The sequence below is a fragment of the Protopterus annectens genome, chromosome 4.part0, assembly GCF_019279795.1.
Source record: "Protopterus annectens isolate FY-2018-M chromosome 4.part0, PAN1.0, whole genome shotgun sequence".
Classification (NCBI taxonomy): domain Eukaryota; kingdom Metazoa; phylum Chordata; order Ceratodontiformes; family Protopteridae; genus Protopterus; species Protopterus annectens.
In genome coordinates, this window is record NC_056733.1 from 1,304,159,795 (window position 1) to 1,304,182,566 (window position 22,772).

General features: G+C 39.3%; 1 protein-coding gene across 1 annotated transcript in view; it reads right to left on the bottom strand.

Moving 5' to 3' along the window:
* The window catches only part of LOC122800442 (folliculin-interacting protein 1-like), a 198,285-nt gene extending 176,075 nt beyond the window's left edge, over positions 1 to 22,210 (bottom strand). Inside the window, exon 1 of the mRNA XM_044069887.1 lies at positions 22,062 to 22,210. Coding sequence (XP_043925822.1) covers positions 22,062 to 22,210 — 149 coding nt within the window. The remainder of the gene's footprint in view (positions 1 to 22,061) is intronic.
* Positions 22,211 to 22,772: the final 562 nt, after the last annotated feature.

A 22,772-nucleotide genomic window follows, 5' to 3' on the forward strand; every position in this document is an offset into this window, starting at 1 on the left:
AACCACCTGAAATACTTGATATAGTCACTGAATCCTGAACCTCCTATCACATAGGTGCTCTCCCAATATACCACCACCAAATTGGCATATGAGTTCGCACACGGGGTGCCCATGGCCACCCCTTTTATTTGTAGGTAGTACTCCACATCATACATGAATATATTGTTGCTCAAAACATCTAAGAGCAGCATATACCTCATAACTAGATACCTAGGGAACCCTTTTTCTATCAACAATAGTCTCACTTAGTCCATACCCATGGTATTTGGTATGGATGTAAACAGAGAGACATCTAGTGTTACTAATAAATCATTGTCAAGCTCACCATCAGAAAACACATAATTGGCATAACTCTCCAAAAACTGTTGTGTGTCTTTAACAACTGATGCAGTATCATCCACTATGGGTCTAAATTGTTTTTCTAAATAAATGGAAAGGGGTTCAGTGAGCCACCCCCCTCCTCGAGACAATAGGTCTCATCTTTAGGTCGGTCAAACTTTTGTGAACTTTAGGCAGCCCCCTAAAAATCAGAATGACTGGTTTCTCCACCAAAAAATATTTATAAAGATCAACATCTATCATTCCACATAGCAGTAGGTCATATAATTCACTATGTACAATTTTAATGTTTTTTATCTAATGATATCATGTCTAATTATTTATATGTCTATATGTTAATAACAAATGCATTTTTCCTACATAAAAATCACTATTTAACGCTACCACCGCTCCACCTTTGTCTGCTTGTCTGATTACAATTTCATCATTGTCTTGTAAATCTTTTAGTGCTTGAAATTCCCCTCTAGTTAAATTAAAAAAATCAGGTCTAACTTGTGACAAAGACAACTGCATTAAATCATATTCACAAGCTTTCTCAAATGCATCCAAAAGCGGATGCATTTGCGATATAAAAGTAGACTGTTTTCTAAAAATATTGTAATCATGACTGTTGTCCTGACCAAACCATTTTTAAAGCAACAATCCTTGTAAACATCTTTATGTCCAGAATAACATCCATTCTCGATGGTATAAACGAGAGACCCTTGTTCAACAGGGATCTCTCATTATCCGACAACACGTACCTGGATGTATTTAAAACCAAGTCCTTTGTATCGGATGAAGCACTTTTTTCAGAAATTCATGCCTCTCCTCAGACACCTTCCACTTCTTGATCCAATTCTGTGGGGACCATGACCGTCTCTCTAACTGTCGGATTGGCAGCAGAAAAGGGTAAAAGCTATTGCCATCTGTTGAACAATGTGCCACAGCCACTGAGTGTGCAACAACTGCCTCATTACCTTTCCTTCTTCTTCTAACATCATTTCCAGTTGTACTTCTGGTTCATTCACCCTTGGACACATAGAGACACACCCCCCCCAGTGTTCTCAATGGCTCCACCATTTCCTCCGTCTGTGGAGCCGATGTCGTCATTCTCACAGTGGCAACATTCGGTCTATCCCGGCCTGCTAAAGGTGGTACTGCCATTGAAGCATTATTGGTAGCATTGCTTCTGTACTCCCTAAGCCAGGAGAACACATTACCCTGCCGAAAATCATTAAAATCTCTCTCGAATTTCTTTTTGTCCTGTAGCAACTTATTTTCAAGCACCATTAAATTCGTAGTCAAATCACTGATGAACCTATTTATTTCTGTTGAACTCAAAAGCAAGCTCAATTCCCTACGTAAAGATGTAACCTCTGTAGACAGCGCAGCATAGACTTATACTGTTTAATCAGCAATCTAATGTAGTTGTAGCTAGTGTCCAAATTTAATTTCTGCCATTTGGTTAAAAGTTCTGGGTAGGTGGTGCCGAAAGTAGGCATTTTCAAAATCCGTAACCCTCTTGGCACCACCTTAAATCTCAAACAAGCCTCCATGTGCTGTCTCTGACACTGCGTAGATTTTAACTTGTTCAGTTTATTCTCCAACTTCCGGGTTAACTGCATGACATCCATATTCCTTAGGGTATTTGCAGTCTCTCCCCCATCCTTTGTGAGATCCATAGTCGTTAGTCATAGCAGGGGGTTACTATCAGTAAAAAGGAGTCTCTGAAAAGGAGACTCATTTCCAAGACTCTTGTAAAGTTTCATTCTCTGTCACTATACCTTCAGCCATGTACCAGCGACTGCTCGAAAAGCACCAAACAGAAAGTAAAGACAAAGCAGCCCTGGACAAAGTGCCCCTCAGAAACAGTACAAAAATCCAGAAGAAACACAAGAGGCAGCACCACAGCAGATATTGAAAATTCCACGTAGATTTAATAAATCCAAAAGTTCAAAACAGTGAGGGCTTTCACGTTGTAAAAACGTTTCATCAGACATACGCATATATTCCCAATTTAATTTAAATAGTAGCCACATTTCATCAACATCCAATCACTTAATAGAATCAATTATGACATGACATTCAACAAATAACTCTATATATATAATCATAAAAACCTATCTAAAATCTATATAATTTATTCACATTTTATAATATAATATATATATATATATATATATATATATATATATTTAATATAAAACCATGCTGTGATGACTGTATTTCATGTTTAAAACCATCTATATAAAATAATGCATTTTATAACAATAAATAAAAATAGTTTCAATACTTAATGTGCATATGACCAGGTTGCTAAGAATGGTTTAAGTGTTGCCTTGTCATTTAAACCACTCATTCTATGGGCTTGTAGACGTATAATCCACTTATTGTCTTGCCCCTCTGTGTAATTTTTAATATTACCTATTCTGCCAGTCTTTTTAATTAACTCCAAAGCTCTAAACATAACTTGTGTGTCATGCCATGGGTCAACACATGTCTAGCCAGCGCGTTTTTTTTCATTCTCTTTATTAATGGCATATATGTGTTCCCTCACTCTCTCCCTAAGGGTTTTAATTGATGGCCTAAATAAAAAGATTTACATACCTGGCATAGTGCCAGGTATACCAAGTCCCTTATTTTGCAATCAGCATAGTGTTTAAAAAAATGTTCTTGTCCAGTATCTGGATGAACAAACTTGTCACCTGCCAAATATAAGCACTGATTGCAACTTCTGCAGGAAAACATCCCCTGTCTATCAGAGTGTATATAATTCAAAACTTTGCCATCCTCATAGCATAACAATTTCTTTAGAGACTTAGTATTCCTATATGTATACCTCGGTCTTGTTCCCACTATTGTTGAAATTTTCTCATCTACACTTTACAGTCTCCAATTCCTATCTATTATTTCTTTATCTCAATATTTTTATTTGTGAAAGGGATTATCACTCTAGTTGTATTTTTACCTCCCAAATTCATCTCATCATTCTTATTCCCATCATTCACTGTAGCATCATTCCTGCCAAAAAATGGTCTCCATTTCCTCCTTCTCTGTGTCTCATTTCCATCTATTGCCGTGTCTATCTCCTTTACATTGTAGCCCCAATGCTTAAAATTATCAATTTACGGGTGTACCATGCGATGCGGCCTTACTCTGAAAATCAGAATCTTTAAAAAGAAACTGTTTTCCCCAATATGCCATCACTGTATTAGATCAGAGTAAGGCTGCATGGTACACCCGTTACCTGGATGATATTTTTATTCTTTGGAAGGACGATAAATCTTCTGCTGCAAACTTTGTTGAAAAAATTACTAACTTTACTGACTTTTTAAATTTTACCTGGGAATTTAATAATAACCACATTTCTTTTCTTGATGTTTATCTGACTAAAAATTGTTTAATTAATAGTTTCACTTCTAGAATTTTTAGGAAACCCACTTATTCAAACGCATTTCTACATTTCTCTAGCTGCCATCCATTCGATCAAAAGAGAGGAGTTGTCAAGGGACAGCTCGTGAGGGCAGCAAGAATGACTACTCTAGAGAATGAGTTTTTTGAGGAATGTAGCTGATTGAAAAATATGTTTACTAAACGTGGGTATCCTAATGGAATGGTGGAAGACCTTATTGATGAAGTATCTAATAAAAGGTTTGGGGGTTCTTTTAAACCAATTTTAAACATTAAGGAAGTTAATGATTCATTTAATTTTGAACCTGACGGTTCTAGTCTGAATATTTTAATTGGGGATGAGAGTAATGCACAATTGGATCTTCCTGGTGGTGACTTTGGTAAATTAAGTTTTATCACTACTTTTTCAATAGATGCCCCCTTGTTGAGATCCATTTTATTTAAGAATTGGTATTTTTTACTTGATGACCACTCAATTAGGAAGCACATAAGCGAACATCCATGTGCTGTGTTTAGAAAGGGCAAAAATCTGAAAACATTATTGGAATCTAATAATGTTAAATGTCATGTCCCACACTGTGGAATGTTTAAATGTGGAGCCTGCCAATGGTGTAAATTTATTAATGTAACAACTTCATTCTTAGTCAATGGTAATAAATATTATATCACTGATAAATTTAACTGTAGCACAAGGGGGGTGGTTTATTTAGCATCATGTCTAAAATGTTCTGCCCTTTATGTGGGCAAAACGGATAGACCCCTAAAGAGTAGAATTTATGAACATCGTTATGCCATAGGCAAAAGAAATGAGAATAATGCACTGGCTAGGCATATTATGTCATTTCCAGAGCATGATTTTCACTTTTTGATTATTGAAAAAATTAATGATTATGATAGAGGGGGACCAATTAGTTTGAAACTTGAAGAAAAAGAACTAATGTGGCAACTTAAATTAAATGCCTCAGTTCTGCCAGGGTTAAATGACACAATTTCTATTATGAGTGTGCTGAAATCGAAAGCATTACTTAGACAGAATGGAATTTTTTATAGTTATATATTTTTATGTAAACATATTTAGATATATATATATATATATATTTAGATGAACATTTACAGACTTTTGATGTGTTTCATATGTAGGAGTAGATGTTTTATTTGTATTTATTTGGGACTTCTTTTTAGACTGTTCTCCAGCATAGGAAATGATGTCATGAACTGTTTTATATTTAAAGCATTTATTTCCTGTATGTAATTGGCTGATGAAGTTTACTTATTCTAGTAAACGAAAGCGCTTACTATATTATCCTTTTGCTTCAGTGTGGATTCTTTTCTTCCTTTGTGATTTTACAGTTGTTTTTTCTTGAATTAGTTTGTTTGATGTTAGTATGTATGCCATTTTCTTTCTTAGTCAACTGTATGCCTAGGAAATGTAGTTCTGTATAAGAACTATTACATTCAAAGGACAAAAAAAATCTGTCATCCCATTTATATATAGTACAAAATCTTTGAGCTGTTGTCTGGTCCCTTTCCACACAAGGACAATATCATCCACAGACCACCTGTAATATTTGAAAAAGATGGCATACATACAAACATGTTTAAGAAATTATGCTGGACGAACAGTTTGTTACAATAGACAACGTGTGTGTAATGGTTCATAGATTAGTACTAGGCTAACTGCCCTTGTGAGCCATTTTAAGCCTAGCCAATTATCCCTTGTGAGACTCAAACCCTGCATCTTGTGTTTGTAAGGCAAATACCTTAGTAGCATGCATCCTACATATGTCTATCCCAATACAATGAAGGGCCAAGCCCTCAGCGTATCAAGACGAACTAGTCATGATGAAGCCCATCAAAAAACACACAAGATGCTGGTTGATAATTTTAAGCATCAGGGCTACAATGTAAAGGAGATAGACACGGCAATGGATGGAAATGAGACACAGAGAAGGAGGAAAGGGAGACCATTTTTTGGCAGGAATGATGCTACAGTGAATGATGGGAATAAGAATGATGAGATGAATCTGGGAGGTAAAAATACGACTAGAGTGATAATCCCTTTCACAAATAAAAATATTAAGATAAAGAAATAATAGATAGGAATTGGAGACTGTTAAGTGTAGATGAGCCAATTTCAACAATAGTGGGAACAAGACCGAGCTATACATATAGGAATACTAAGTCTCTAAAGAGATTGTTATGCTATGAGGATGGTGGAGTTTTGAATGATGTACACTCTGATAGACAGGGGATGTTCTCCTGCAGAAGTTGCAATCAGTGCTTATATATGACAGGTGATAATAAGTTTGTTCATCCAGGTACTGGACAAGAACATTTTTTAAACACTATGTTGATTGCAAAAAAAAGGAACTTAGTATACCTGGCACAATGCCAGGTATGTACATCTTTTTATGTAGGCAAGACAAACAGAATCCTTAGGGAGAAAGAGTGAGGGAACACATATATCCCATTAATAAAGAGGATGAAAAAAACATGCTGGCTAGACATGTGTTGACCCATGGCATGACACATAAGTTTAGGTTTAGAGCTTTGGAGTTAATTAAGACTGGCAGGATAGGTAATATTAAAAATTACACAGAGAGGTAGGAAAATAAGTGGATTATACGTCTACAAGCCCATAGAATGCGTGGTTTAAATGACAAGGCAACACTTAAACCATTCTTAGCAACCTGGTCATATGCACATTAAGTATTTGAACTATTTTTATTTATTGTTATAAATTGCATTATTTTATATAGATGGTTTTAAACATGAAATACAGTCATCACAACATGCTTTTATATTATTTATATATATATATATATATATATATATATATATATATATATATATATATATATATATATAGATATATAGATATATACACACACACACACACACACACACACACACACACACACACACACACACACGTACACTTTTTATATAAAATGTGAATAAGTTATATAGATTTTAGATAGGTTTTTATGATTAAATAGAGTTATTTGTTGAATGTGATGTCATAATTGATTCTATTAAGTGATTGGATGTTGATGAAATGCGGCTACTATTTAAATTAAATGGAGAATATATGCGTATGAAAGTCTGATGAAATGTTTTTACAACGTGAAAGTGCTCACTGTTTTGCACTTTTGGATTTATTAAATCTACGTGGAATTTTCAATATCTGCTGTGGTGTTGCCTCTTGTGTTTTTTCTGGATTTTTGTACTGTTTCTGAGGGGCACTTTGTCCAGGACTGCTTTGTCTTTCCTTTCAATCACCAGTATGAACAGCAGTGGGCTCAGAGCTGAACCTTGATGTACACCCACACCAACTGGGAACCCCTCTTTGAGGCCGAACACTGTCCGTAGTTGAGTCATTGGGTCCTTGTACACAGCCTGCACTAATTCTACAAATGTTTCTGGGACTTCAAACCACTGCACTACTGCCCAGATCAGCTTTCTTAGGACCTTGGCATATGCTTTCCCCAAGTCTAGGAATGCCTAGTTGGACTCTCTCCTCATCTCTAGCTTCTTCTCAAGTATCTGTCTCAATGCAAACATCGGGTCAGTTGTGCTGCATCCCGATCTGAATCCAAACTGCTCATCTCCCATCTTACATTCTACTACTCTCCGTATCAGTTTATCAATCACCCTCGCCAGAACTTTCATGCAATGTGATAGGAGTTTGATGCCTCTGTACTGCCCACAGTTGTGGATGTCCCCTTTGTTCTTGTACACTGGCACGAGTATGCTTATTCTCCAGTCATCTGGGATAAGCCTTTCTCTCCACACTGCTATTAGTACCCTCAGGAGCCATTTCTCCCCTATCTCACCCAGCATCTTCATCTTATCTGCTGTGACCTCATCTGAGCCTGCTACTTTCCCTGACTTCATTTTCCTTAGTGCTGCTCTTACTTCGTATAGGGTGGGCTCCTCTTCTTCTCTCATCGTAGGCTGTTTCTGGTGCAGTACAGCTTCTGTGGAGTTTTCTTCATTCAGAAGCTGCTGGAACTACTCCTTCCATTTGCCTTTGATGACCTCTGGGGGCTGGTGAGCAGGTTGTTGTTTGCATCCCTTATGAAGGGTGTCTGACTATCTTCTTTATCTTTCTGTCTTTCCCTTGCAACTTGATATAGTTTCTTTGTGCCCCTTACTGAGTCACTTTCCAGACATTGGTACCGTGCCTCCGATGCCCTATTCTTTGCTACTGAAGCTTCTTTGTTAGCCTACCAGTAGTCCTTCCTAGCCTGGTCAGTCTTTTTTCCATCTCCCACTTCTTCCTGCACTCCTTTTTTCTTTTGATGAATTCCTGGACTTCTGCATTCCACCACCAGCTGTCCTTATGTACCTTATTTCCATACCTGGCTCGACCACATATCTTTCTGTACTCCTAACACATGCTGTTTTTAGACGCTGCCATTCTTCAACTCCACCTATTTCCTCCTCTGCTTGGGGGTGCTAGAGCCCTGAGTAATTCCTTGAACTGCTGTACTTTCTCTCCAGTCAACTTCCAGGTCTTCGGCCTGGTCTCTGTTGAACTTAGAGCCATTTCGGACCACTGCTTGCAGCTGACTGTGGCAACTAGTGGTTTATCCTGTGGGCCGACTGTTTCACTGGGGTTGACTTTGCAATCATGGATTCTACCCCATTTTTCACATGCAGTGTTTAAAATAAAAACAGATCTAATATTATGCTCTAAACATGAAAAGATGCAGTAAAATAATTCTTGTACAAAAAGTCATGTCAAGTCTTATCCACATGATTTGCTATTCTGGTAACAGAGGCTGATCATAAGACTGAAAGTATTTCCTCTGGGAGAGAGAGAGAGAGAGAGAGAGAGAGACACACACACACACACACACACACACACACACACACACACACACACACACACACACACACACACACACACACACAGAGACAGACGCTGGCTGCTTGCCAGCAGGCATGTGACTGTAGCACAAGGAACTGTGAAGCAGAGATATGCATGCACAATGCTGTGCAGAAAGCAGGAACCATAAACAAATGCTGTTGTGTTTTCTAACAGAACTGTTCTGCAGCAGCTTCAATGTGATACAATGCATTTTTAATGTACTAGTATGCAAATAAATTCCTTATAATTTATTTATATCCTCTTGGTAAATTAAGTATAGATGTACATCTGGTAACTAAGTTTCACCAGTGTTTTAGTTTAGAAACAGCTATGAAAAAAACATGCTATACCTCAATGCCTATTACACAGATATGTGTTATGGTACAGACAAACCACTTTAAATAAATTGCAATGCTGTAGCACAGAATGTTCCCCCAATTCAGTAAAAACACGGACTGATGTTCCTTAATGTGAGCAGTTTGCACAACTTGTTAAAACACTACTCTGCCTGTAAAAGGCCCACAAATTCAAAATGTATTGCTGGAGATGCCCATTAAAAAGGAATTCACTTAAAATTCTGCAAAGCCTCAATGCGAGTATAAACAAAGCATCTGGATATAGAGTAGCAGCATTTCTAGGCTATTATACCATTCAAGAACAGGTAAACAGGAAGTGCCAGTTTTACTTTTGTATCCACATTCTTCCTCCATGGCTTTGCCAAGCTGCAGTATCTACGACTGCTGAAAATCCTACAGACAATGAGGCAAGGTATTCACTTACACACTGCAGATTCAAATAGCACTGCATTCACCTGAAGATTTGTTGGGGGAGGCAGAGTGAGCATTTGGAGGCTGGACCCTAATCCTGTAAACATGGCACAGACGAAGACTGAGAAAACACTAATCATATCTCATCCACGATGCAATTGGACATGTAGAATATAAAAGATAAATTATAATGGAAAAAAGGGGATCGCGTTGTTCTCCACTGCATTTCTCTGTCCTGTGGCTGTTCAGCTTCATAAACAGCTTAGCAGCACTGCTTTCTACTTGCAGATGAACCCCCAAATCTCACCTAGATTTGACACACCCAAGTCAATGCACCACTACTGTACTCTGCTCTACAGGGAGAGACTCAAACAGAGGGAATTGCTGGGGGGAGTGCATGCCAAGTGTTAAACATGGAGAGGACAAATGGGTGATTTTGGAGGTCAGCAAAGCCTGCCAAAAAAAAAAAAATATTTGTCCTGTGGTATCCTTTAACGGCCTCAGTGCGTCATACTTTCAAAACTTTCAGCAAACATGAAACTTGAATAGTACACGATACTTGTGCAAACACCATAAGTCATTAGACTAACGGACTTCAGTTAGAGTCACTGTTAAAGATACCAAGAAACATACCTAAAACAGTTCATTCTTCTCTCACACACCTATAGTGAGTGTTTTGATAAAAAAGTTCACTTGCAGCTGATATTTTAAACAGATCACCACAACTTAGCTATGGTTTATAAATCCAAAGGTGTTTATTAGGCTAACGACCACAATGGCCTTTTTAAGCCTAGCCATGAATCCCAAATCTCTGGCAAGTTCTGGTACCCTTGATAAGTGTGGCAGGGGCTTGGGAGATGAACCACTTGTATGCTGCTTGTGTCCATGAGAGACAAGGTGCTAAATCAGGGAGGAATTTCCAGCTCCCCATTTAATTGTCCAAGTTACACTTGAATTGGGTTAGGGAGGAACTCTGCTTCATGTGGATGGGGAGCTTGTTCCAGGGAAGAGGTAGTCTCTGGGATAGATGCCTGTCAGTCCAGCAGGTCCTATTTATATTAAGGGCAAGGTTTTAAGTCTTTAGAACAGGTAATTCTGGTGCTGTTTGTTTTGCAGATATGCAGGAGGTCCATCACTTTGGGGTCAGACAATGCCTTGTACGCCAGGCATAGATCTCACCTCAACAGCCTGCAGGAGACGGAACACAGGGATAGGGCCTTGAGGTGGTCTACCCAGGACGTGTGTTATTTATGCCAGTATTCTTTTAGAGAGGAACATCTGTGGACGTTCCAAATGCCTAGATAGGTACATACCAAAGGGGGCACTGTACTCAATAATAGGTCTGATGAATGCTAAATACAATGACCTCCTTGGATCTAGATGCCATACCTTTGTTTATACGTTGTACAACATAGAATGATTTCCTCATTACTGTAGACACATTATAGTCAAAGGCTAGATTACTGTTTGTGTATGTCCCCATGTCCCCGACTACTGGGTCAGTTCTTAGGGTTATCGATATGATGTTTTCTTGGATGACTTCCCAAAGGATACTATTATGCATTTCTTGGTATTTAGTTTTAATCCATGGCTCAGACACCAGTTATTTGTCTGTGTCAGCTCTTCCTGTAATGTCAGTGGGGGATTCTAGGAAAGTTCCTAATTTGCAATCATCTGCAAATTTACTCAGCCAGAGGCCACTAACATTGGCAATGACTTCAGTGAAGTCAATGCCAAAAAGAAGTAGTCCCAGGTAGAGACGGACTTCCCAATTCTAACTTACTGGGTCCTATCTATGAGCCAGCTGGCTATCCACCGGGTGACATAAGGGTTTATACCTAACCTCTTGAGTTTGTCAACAATGCTTGAGTGGAGTATTGCATCAGATGCCTTGGCCAGGTCAAGCTGGGCAGTGTAAACCATTTTGCCCTTATCCATGGCTTTGTTGACCCTCTCAACATCGTCCACCAGGTTCAGTAGGCATGACCTACCCTTGACGAAACCAAACTGGGATGGGTCCAGTGTCTGGAAGTTTCCTATGTTGTTATTAATCATTTCCGTGATAATTCTTTCCATGGCTTTGCATATGGAAAGAACTGGTGCAGTGATGCAGCAGTTAATGTTGTCGCCTCACAGCAAGAGGTTCTCCGGTTTTATATATGCTTGTCTCACGTGACGTCATAACAGAAAACTTTGAAAAAAATATTTTATTGCTTTCATATTTCTGGCATTAGTGACAGTGGACACATGTTTTGTTTACATTCATAGGTGCATTGCAGCATCCAATGAGTTAAGTGCTCATTCCATAAAAACATCTACAAATTTTGTGTTAAGCCATGGACAAAAATGCATTGTGCCCCTCAGTGACAGCAAATTATGGATAATGTGAGGTGCGTCCATCAACTTTAATGAACATAACTCAGGTCATACACATGATGTGTTGTGTCCCCATTAAAATCAATGGACATGCCTCATGCTTTCCCTAGATGGATGCCCCTGAGGCTAAAGTTTATTTTTTACTCTCAGTAGCATGATGACAGGAAAAGTGGCATTTTTAATTTTTTTTAACAAAAGCAGTGGCCAAAAATGTTTGCCATGTGGGTGAAATTGTGTTCAACACTTTTTACACTTTGTGCCATATTGCCACAGTAAATCATTTTTTGTTGCAAAACACTGAAGTTCTGACTATGTTCACAAATGGCAATGTTATGAGACACCACAAAATAAAATATGTATTTAATGTGACAAATCTTTAGGAGCTGTCTGCCTAGCACAATTACACTTTATACTCCACTTTTGTAAAAGGACATCAATTATGAAAAATAAGCCTAAATCAGGCCATGGGAACCAGGCTTGTTTTCAAAACACTACTGATTTACACTTACTTGTTCTCTCCGATTCTACTAAACAAGAAACTAAGAAGTCTAACAAAGTCCAACAAGGTCAACTGCAAGATCAGGATAGCATCCCAGACTTAAGACAACCACAAGGTCTTCTTCAGCTATGTCAGGAAAACGTAACACTCAGCAATGTGCAGAATTGGTGGTAAATGGCACAACCTTCACTTACCAGGGTGACAAAGGTAATCTACTGGCTGATAAATTTTGCTCCAACTTCACCTCCACTACCCCCTGTGAAATTCCTTCTAGCAACCCCCCCCCATCCCCCCCACACACACACACACACACTCAACTATCAAAAGGCAGTAGGCCCTTGTGGCACTCGGTAAGGCCAAAAATACTGCTTAAACTACAGCTTTAAACATATTACATGCCAGGTGTACCATCAACCAGCCTTCGGAGACTACAGACCCATCAGTCTGGCAAGTCTAATATGCAAAGCTGTGGAAAAAATTACCATGGAAATGATCAACAAGGACACTGAAAACCTACAGACACTGGATTCATCCCTGTTTGGCTTTAAGGGAAGGTTTACCTACTCAATCTGGCAGACATCTTAGAGGATCACCAAGGCTATGGATGAGGAGAAAATGGTGCATACTGCCTACCTTGATCTGGATAAGGCATTTGATACAAGAACCCCACTCAGGTATTGTTGACAAACTCTCAGAACTAGGCATAAAACCCCTACATAACTCACTGGATTGCTGGCTGGTTCACAGAAAGGACCCAAGAAGTCAGGATCGGCGAGATTACCTCCACAAGGAGACAGGTCACCAGTGAAATGCCTCAGGGCTCTGTGTTGGGTCTGTTCCTGTTTGGCATCTACTTCTTGGAAGTCAAGGCTGATGTCAAAGGCCTCTGGTTTACCAAGTTCAAAGATGACTGTAAACTGGGAGCCATTGTAAGACTCCCCGCATGACACCAACACCCTACAAGACTATCTAACACAAACAAAAGATGGTGTCAAGTCAGAGAGTAAAATGCAATGTAAAGAAATGTATTATAGTGCCCTTTGGGAAATCGTCTACCCAAGTTAACTGCACTACTGATAAAACATCCTTAACAGCTGACCCAATAGTTAGGATCTGGGAACAAATGTAGACAGTATCTGGCCTTTGACCAACACGTAGCCAAGACAGCAAGAAAATCATTCTATGTCATCCAACTCATAAGCAAGCGTGTGACATCCAGGTCCAAGGAAGTTACAGTACTACTCTACTCGGTCTTCAGACCCATCAGTGAGCACAATGCCCCCTATGACATGTAATTAACCAGGCACTTGCAACTGTTGGAATGCCCTCAAATGTTCCTGACTGGGAGAATCTAGGGTATGAATACCCTGTCCTACACAGATCACCTTAAAGCTCTAGCTCTGCACTCCTACAGGTTACTGACAGGTGATCTATGCCTGATATACAAGCCATCCTCAGATCCAGCACTGATGGATCTCTTGAACATCTGCAGGACCTGGACTTTGCCTGCAACATATAACATTCTGCAGACAGGCAGATATGTGTCTCAAAGGATCACCACGCTATGGAATAAGCTCCCCATCTACATGGAGCAGAGTTCATGGGGTTCACACTAGGCTAACTGCTCTGAAGGGCCATTTTAAGCCTAGCCACTAACCTGAGGTCAGAATCAAACCATGTACCTTGCAGGAGCTGCCCAAGATCAACTGGTGCCCTAGGCAAAAGGGCTCCATGGCGCCTCCTACCACACCACCCAGTGCCCCAATCCTAGTATACCTACATCAGAAAAATATTGGAAAAGCGCCCCTGCTAGAACGGCGCCCTAGGCGGCCGCCTAGTTGGCCTATGCCTAAGGCCGGCTATGGTACCTTGTATCTATGAATGAAGACCTTACCCATTATGCCAAACATATCCCTGACTCTATTCAAATGAAATCTTGATCACTAAATAGGAAATTGCAGATTCACCTCCAGTTTGGCCCTCATGACTCTGATGGACAGAAGTTGAAAGTAATCAGATTAATTCCCAGATAACATACCTCCCCCACATAACCATTAACTACCTCCTTTACTAGCATACCTCACCATATAGGCATCCAAGGAACTCGGGGACAAAACTGGGTTGGGTTGCACAGCCAGGCTTGAACAAACCTTTGAACCTATGATTAGTATGCACTGGATGGCCTTTCCGCAGTAGGATGGACTTCAGGTACACTGTAGACTTCACCTTTCCCCATGATAGTGTGCGCTCAGAGTTTATATATCGGTAGCAGAGGTATGGTGAGTGCAGGTAGGAGGTCTGCCCACCCCTCTAAAACACTTTTTTTGTGATTTACTTTGAAATGTTGTTCAGATTTGGGAGGTTTCGCTCATTTGTGGTTGTATTTGTGTGAGGCAATTACAAATTAGTTGAATACTTGTCAAGGAGCCTAGGCAATAACAACACTATTAATAACATCAGTTAAAAGTTGTTGGCACTGGTCAACTCAAAAAAGTAGAAGCAACTGAACTGAATACAACATGAAATGCTATGGCGCATCCAAAATTTCTGAAGAGGCATGAGCAACTATGCACAGTCCACAGTAAAGATTTTTTATACAGTGGTGCAAGACACCAGTATTAATGAAGTTTCAGTGCAAGATCAACAATGTAGGATGAATGAAGTTCTACAGAAAATGGAAAGCATTCAGGCAAAAGGCAAGGGGTAGATTCATTTCATACACTGCTAAGATATGAAGACAAGAAAGGTGCAGCCGGCAGCCATCTGCAGAGTAAGGATACTCTACACTGCACTTCTGAAAAGTGTTCCCACTAGCAAATCCAAAGTGAATAACATGTATAAATTGGGATATCCATAATGTCAGTCTTATTTAAATTGTTTGCAAACAAACAAGACAGTTTCCAAATGGAAAAGAATGGGAGGTCCTTCTTGACTTCAAGTCAGACAGAAACAAAACACGTCCAGGGCAAATCCATAAATGTCACCTAGCTGGAGTAAACACCCAAAATCATATGGCTCAAGTTAAATGCTAATAAAAAATAACCAAGAACATTATGATGGAGCACATCCGCTGGTCAGCTGTCAAGAAAGGATGACTGCTTGCTATAACAGATACCTCACTTGATTCTTAGTGAAAGGGGATCAGAAAGACCATATCCAGTTCAGCTATGTGGCTCTCCACCCTTAGACACTGACAGCTTATAAAACTGTCCAGATCTAAATTTCCTTTTTGCTATTTTTTCCAGAAATGGAGCCACTACAGTTTCCTTTAATGCATTAGAAACACTCCTACCTGTAAGGGAGACAGATTACTTTATGAAAGTAATTAATACTATAATTAATATCATAGCCTTATCAAGTTTAAGTCATTCATCTCTGTATTCGCTTTATGATGCCTTTCACAAAACAAAGGGACCCACCCACTTTGTAGAGCTGCCTACCTAGTGTATTCAGATCCAACTTTATTAACATCTTAAGGTACTAAGCACAGTTCTGGTCTTTTCTGACTTTAAAATGTACTTCTCCAGTGCCTTCAACCTGTCCTCAAAGACTCTTGATATGCCTAGTTTGAAAACAATTTATATTAAATGGTAACAAGGGAGGTAAAATTACACAAGGATTTTTACAACAACAACAATTTATTAATCGGGTATTACTCAGGTCAGTTAACACTTCGGGATGAGGATGGGAATGCTAATGAGGATGGAACTGCCAATTTACATTTTTTGTTTTGGTATGTACCTAACATTCATATCTAGAGCTCCACCTTCATTATCAAGAGGACAGAGTCCCAAGCTAAACTTTTAGGTTGGATCCTCATGAAAGAATATGCATACTATATTAGCACCAAAAAAAAAAAATCTGAATCTACAGATAATCATCTAACATACTGTCTCACAAAATAATTCAGTGATACTTGTGTAGTTGGTGAATAAACTCCATTACAGGTTCACAGATTGGTACTAGGCTATCGGCCCTAGGGCCTATACAAGCATAGCCATAACAATTCCCTGGTTATTTCTTCCCACACTATTTACTTCCCTGGACCCCTGTCTAGCAGGGCGACTGTCCACGGGGTGAATTTCCTTTCTCCCATCCAATTGTCAAGGTTCCTTTTGAAGAGGGCTAAAGAGGAGCTCAAAGGCATTCAAAGATTTGAAGAATGTCTGAGAAGTGGCCATGGCTTTGAGAGATGGGGCCATGAGCTCTGAAGATAAGTTTTACTATGGTTTTCAACACAAAGGATGGCTGACCGCTTACTTCCTAATTTCTTTCTTAATACAATACAAACTGCTTGTATTAGGCTTTTTTAGTCTCATCAATATAGTATCCGAGGTGTTCTCTGTGAACATCTATACAGTGCAATAGATGTTAGTCATTGTTAGGCTAACTACAAAATGAATGCTGGCAAACTGACAGCTTGAACTGAATTTATGTTACAACTTCAAGCATGAAAGAAGGATTTGTTCTCAGGGTCTCTTTATGGAACACTATGCATGGAGGATGAAAAGACAAGTGTAATTTAGAGATTTTTCTAGCCGAATTTACAACAACCAGGAAAAGAGAGCTTTCTAAGGTACACACCTGAGACTTGCAGATGCAGAAGGTTCATATAATAGCTATGCAAGATTTTTTTTAATATGAAATATAGGTCCCAAGGAACAGCAGGATCTTTGAACACAACAGGAAAAGCCTTTTAGAAATGTCCTGTACATTTTTAATGAGATCAATGAAAAAGAACTGAAACCTTGGTGGAAAATAAAAAAACAGCAGACACGTACACTTTAAGCATACAATAACATAAAAATTTCAGCTAGGTATTCTAAAACTGACGTAATTCCAGAAATAAGAGGATCTATGTCCAAACTAATGCCTAAATGAAGAATGAGCCTACTTACTTTTATAGGACCTGCTGCTGTTCATTCTCTCAAAGGTAAAAATTTGAACATCCCCTTCCAGATAAGAATGGTCCCTGGCCATTACTGAAAGAAGAGAAGCCATGCAGTTACGGACAGAAATTGATTTCCAGGTGAGGCATGCTAGACAGGTGTGATAGAGGTCTCCTGGAAGACATCAGGCACACAGGCTTGTCAAGAAGGTGAGGATATAGCAAGGGAGAACCAGAATTCTAGGGGTGAAAATGAAGATAACAGGATGACTCTGGCTTTCTCAAGAAATCTGAGAATAAAGGTCATGGGAGAAAGTGTACTGGAGACTGAGGAGGGCCACTTCTGGTTAACAGCAACCCACGGACATCCTCACAAGTAAGGAATAAAGGAATGGAAATTACTCCATTTGATAATAGTTGGGGACTCAGTGGCTGAGCCTGTCCTGGAGAGTCTGCTTTTCCCAGGCTGTCACTGGCAATGTGATGGTGACTGGTTACAAGAAACCATTCCCACAATGCAATGATTTCCCAACGAAGGAGGTTAAAAATGGGTTCCTATTACCACTTGTTGAGATAATATACCAAAGCCATAATGTCGGTTGCAATTGGCAATAACACCCTGGGGGAGGAAGTCTTGAAATGCCTACAATGTAGAAGGACCACCCTCATTTTGAAAATATTTATGTGCAGAAAATCATGTTCCTTGGATCATCTGCTCTTGAAAATGTCCCTACATCATACATTAGGGGCATCACTGGTAATTGTCACAAAAGAGGTGTGCTCCTGAAAAGTCTGTCTAACAGACATGAATCCACCTCCTGACATGATCCTTGTAGTTTGAGAAATTTTGACTAGAAAATCCAAGGTGTTTAGCAAATGATTCCACTGTAACACTCTCCTATGGTAATCAGCACTGTGAAGTATGTAAAGGGATACCGTCATCAGCCCAAAGTGACAGAAACTACAAGAACAGACTGAATTTAAGAGACAATTGACTGAACAAAAGAGAATTCCATCTAAAAGGAGAAATTCTGACAAGCTGTAGTGTATATTTTGCAATCAGTGAACATGGTAGACTGTGTGTGCAGAACTTTATAGTGCTGGTTATTATCCCTAAGGACTGGAAAAACAACAGGAGAGTCTCTTGGCGGCTAACAAATTATCCACTGCGGGGGGCCACCAGCAGTCAATTATCTAGATATGGTAAAGCTCTCTAGTCCCATGCAGCCTTAAATATGTTGCCAACACTCCAATGCAAGGCATTTGTTGAACATCCTGGGAGCTGAGGCAAGTCCAAATGGGAGAGTCTAGACTGAAAACAACAGGCTTTTTGTGCTTTTACACAGAAATCTCCTTGACATGTTTGCTACCTTGACATTAAAATAGGCATTCTGGGGGGTCAAATAAGCACTTCCAGTCTCCTTTATGTAGAGAGGGAAGAACGGAATGCAATGGAACCTTGCAGAAGGCATCTTCTGGAATAAACTAGTTCAGGCCACAAGTCCAGAACAGACCTGAGGTCCTTGCTTTTCCTAGGTACTCAAAAAGAATACAGAGTAAAAGCCTTGCTCCTACTCGTCTGGTGGGACTTCATGGATTGCTCTTTTTTGCATTAGGCTTAAAGCCTCTCTTCTTACCTCAGCATTTGGATGGAAAGAGGCATCTGAAAGGGGAAGAAACTGCCTTGTGGGAGGGGATAAGAATGGGATTTTGTGACCTTTGGATATGACTGCCCTCATTAACTTGTCTTGGGTGACAGCAATTAAAGTGGACAAGTGGAGGGACAGATGACCCCTATCTGTCTCCAGAAAAGAACAGCTGGACAAGTCTTCATAGAGCAAAAAGTAAGCCCCTGCTGTGGGTCTGCAGTATCCTGAGTGTTTTGCAGATTCTGACCACATTTGCGTTGTTAGCCATTCTGGAATTTGTTACAACCACTGAGGCCCCTTCCATATCCTTTGTTGTCTAAATGTGTTGGCCATGTCAGTACTATAACTGACATGGACTCCACTGTATCACAGAAATCGTACTGTGGAGCTTGTAGCTTTAACTAACAGGAGCATGGGTCTTGCCCCTTTGTCCCTATTTCTGTACTCTGGATTTTACTGCTTGTCCAAATAACAAGGTTCCAGCAAATGGCAAATATATGAAACTGGCTTTTGTATCCTTGGCAAATTCTACCCTATGGCTTCACATCTGACAGCTATGTCAGTGCCTTTAGACAAAACTGATCCATCCACAGTGTTATTAGCCTGGTGCATGGCTACTTTAGAGAAAGAGCAAAGGATAACATCTAGTGTTTCAATGTTATCCTCAGGTCTCCAACTGGCAACTCCTTCAGAGTTCTGGAAGTTTTTGTGGATAGGTCTCTGTGGAAGTTTAACATACGGTGCATGCAATTTACAGCTCTCAGAAAAAAGTAGAGAATACATAAACTCACTTCCTTAATCCTCAGTACTCTTTGTATGCAGGATGGATGGCTGGATTTAGAGAATTTGGAAGCTTTTTCAAGGCAGCTGATGTCACAATACAGACCATCTAAGGAGTATTTTCCAAGGATATCCTGTACTTAGATGGCAGGAAGATACTGTCTGGCCTCTTTCCAACAAACAGAACATGTTGGAGACACAGACACGTATCTCACATAATTCCCTTTCTCTTGAACAGGCTCTCCATCCATGTGAAACAAATTCCCTCCCTAAGCCTATTTAAGTGCAACTTGGACCACTGGACAGGAAATCGAAAATTCACCCCTGGTCTGGCACTCACATCTCTGACAGACAGAGGCAGTCAGTAAATAATATCATAACAAAGAATTAACCTTATATAAAAGTCTAAAACATATAACTTGTGGCACTCATTTGGATTGCATAGCTAGGCTTTATATGTTAGCCTAGTATACACCTATTAACTTATGGACATGGAATTCATTCCCTTCAAAACTGTGAAACATTTAACAACTTCCCACAATTCCCTAAAAACCCAAGATCTTCCTGATGAAACAATGAAGTGCACCAGTTTCATGAATGACTAAAGATGATCATAACCATCACAACTATCTTTCTACTTCACATACCTTATAACCATCTTAACTCTCACCTTCAGATACCTCATTAAAAAATTTCCAGTGTTTTTACATCAAACAGCTGCCTCTTTGTACTATCAAAATGCATACACGTGCACATTGTCTACAATGTATTTTACACCATCTAGGTCTTCTAGCCTATTTTTAATTCAATTTCATTTTGCACATCAGCTATTTAAAAGGTGAAAGATGTTATTTGACAATAGCTCTATTGTAAAATTTGTAAAATAAAAGTAAAGTTAGCAGAATTAGTCAGTTTAGTGAGAATTTTGTATTAGCAGAAATGTTTCAGTTACAACTATGATTTACTATCTACTATATATGACTTTTCAAACTAGATTGTATTATTGTATTGTATTTGCCTACCTGGCAGCATTTCAGTGAAATCTATTGCCCTGTACATATCAATAGCATATGCATTTGCTTTTCAAATAGCTTAGTTTGTGACTGAAAATGGTCTTCTGACTAGCGCACCCATCTGGTTAGCAAACAAATAAATAAAAAAATCTAACAAATTTCCCTACTTTCTTTTTATAGATGATTACAGACAAAACACTGCAAAGGATAAACTGCAAGGAAATCACTATAAACATAAAAAATAAGCAACAACTGTACCACAATATATCAAATTCCAAGCTCTAGCAACACAAACTGCTACAAAACCTGAAAAAGCACAGCTACCCAAGTAAATAACACACCAACAGAAAACACTATTAGCAAAATAAACACTAGAAAATAATGCAAGGGGAGGGGATGGGAAGCATAAAGAAAAGTCAGCTATGAAACCTTGATTCAGAAGAAGATAATGGACAGAACTGACCTGCAAGTGGTCAAACTACCAAGGTAAGAAGATCCTTATAAGAAATATACAGAGCAAAATCATTTTACAGTGCAAAAATACAGCAGAAGCCCGAGCATGCTCTTGAAACTGAGGCGACTTTAACACGTCTACCAAGATCTGGAGAGGGCCCCATGAGCATAGCACTACAGGCAAAACAGCAGGGCAAGGTAAACTGGGGAAGTTTCTATTACTGAGCTAAGTCCAGAGTGTCTCACTCCTACTGATATTAAGGATGGAACTCCAATCCCAGATCTGACTGACAACCTGGGTGACTAGCATATTTCTTTTATGGCACCTGTTGATTGGGGATTGTGTCAGTGGCATAGCTGAAAGAAAAGCATCAGAGAAACAAATAGCTTCACTATTTATTCTAAATCATCCATGTGGCTCCAAGACAAAATTTTATAAATTGGAGGCTGTTACTCAGACGTCCTATCACCTAGTACTGAACGGACAGTGACAAACAGTTACTATCAAAACTCACAGAAGAGTGAAACCCCACTGTATCCCCACTCACTGTGCTACTTAACTGTACTACGATATTATTACATGTTGGAGAACAACTCCCCAAGATATGGCAATCTTGATATTAAAAAAAAAAAAAAAAAATCACACATTTGTGATTGTACACTAGTGTCAATCACAAATATAACTCAAAGTTAAGCTTGCCACTCCACCTCTGTAACCCTCACCTGAACTGACCAAATGTTTTCAGTCAAATCAATTAGTCGGACTTTCCCGGTCAACAATGTTAAATAAAATAAATAAAAAAATAAAAATAAATAAATTCTTCCAATCAAGTCATGAAATACTGGACAAGCTAAATGTGAGGTATTCTGCAATAGTTACTTATTTACAGTGAACCTTTGTAATCACTCAACACTGAGCTCGGCTTTCTATACCATCATCAGATGGAAACTGACAGTGACAACCGAAAACATAATAACAATTAGCCCAAGTTCTAGGACTGTAGACATTTAAGAATTAATGTATTCACCTGAATTCACCAAGAGCATCCACGATTCTGTTATAAGCCAAGGTCCGCTGACTAGCATCTGCTGATCTGCGACTCATTTTCATTGCCTGTGAAACACAGCAATTATGCACAAACAGACAGAAAAGGAAAACAATTAAAGACAGTGGCATACATAACAAACAAAGCTATGCAACTGCTTTGTTATACTTTGCTAAATCTCTACCTTGTTGCATCGATACAAAAGATAAAATACAATGTATTCAGGTAAGTCAGTTCTGAAACATACACAGAGATAAGGCTCAACTAGGAGCCAGTTAACACTGACATGACTAGCAAGCCTGGATGTTAGAGGAGCTACCCGAGAAGGGATAGGACTGAGTGGCCAATGTTGGCTCACCAATTCCAGAGAAAGAGTGATGGCAAGGTTGTGATGTTTTGGTGGCATCTGTTAGAGGACAGGCACTGGCTTGTGTGCATACTGGCAGACACTGTACTACTTTTGCCTAACAAAGACTGTATATGGAATGTATTTAGCCAGATATGGAGAAGTTCATATGATGACCTGGTATTGCAAGTCATACTGCTTTTCAGTGGCCAGGGGGTGTGGAGCATTATAGCTGACAAATACTGAAACAATCGAAGGCTTATAGCTTCTTACCCCTTACCTTTACTGCATGCCAAAGCCTTAGTCTAATAATCATTCGGGAAAGGAAAAAGTACAGTTTTGTACCT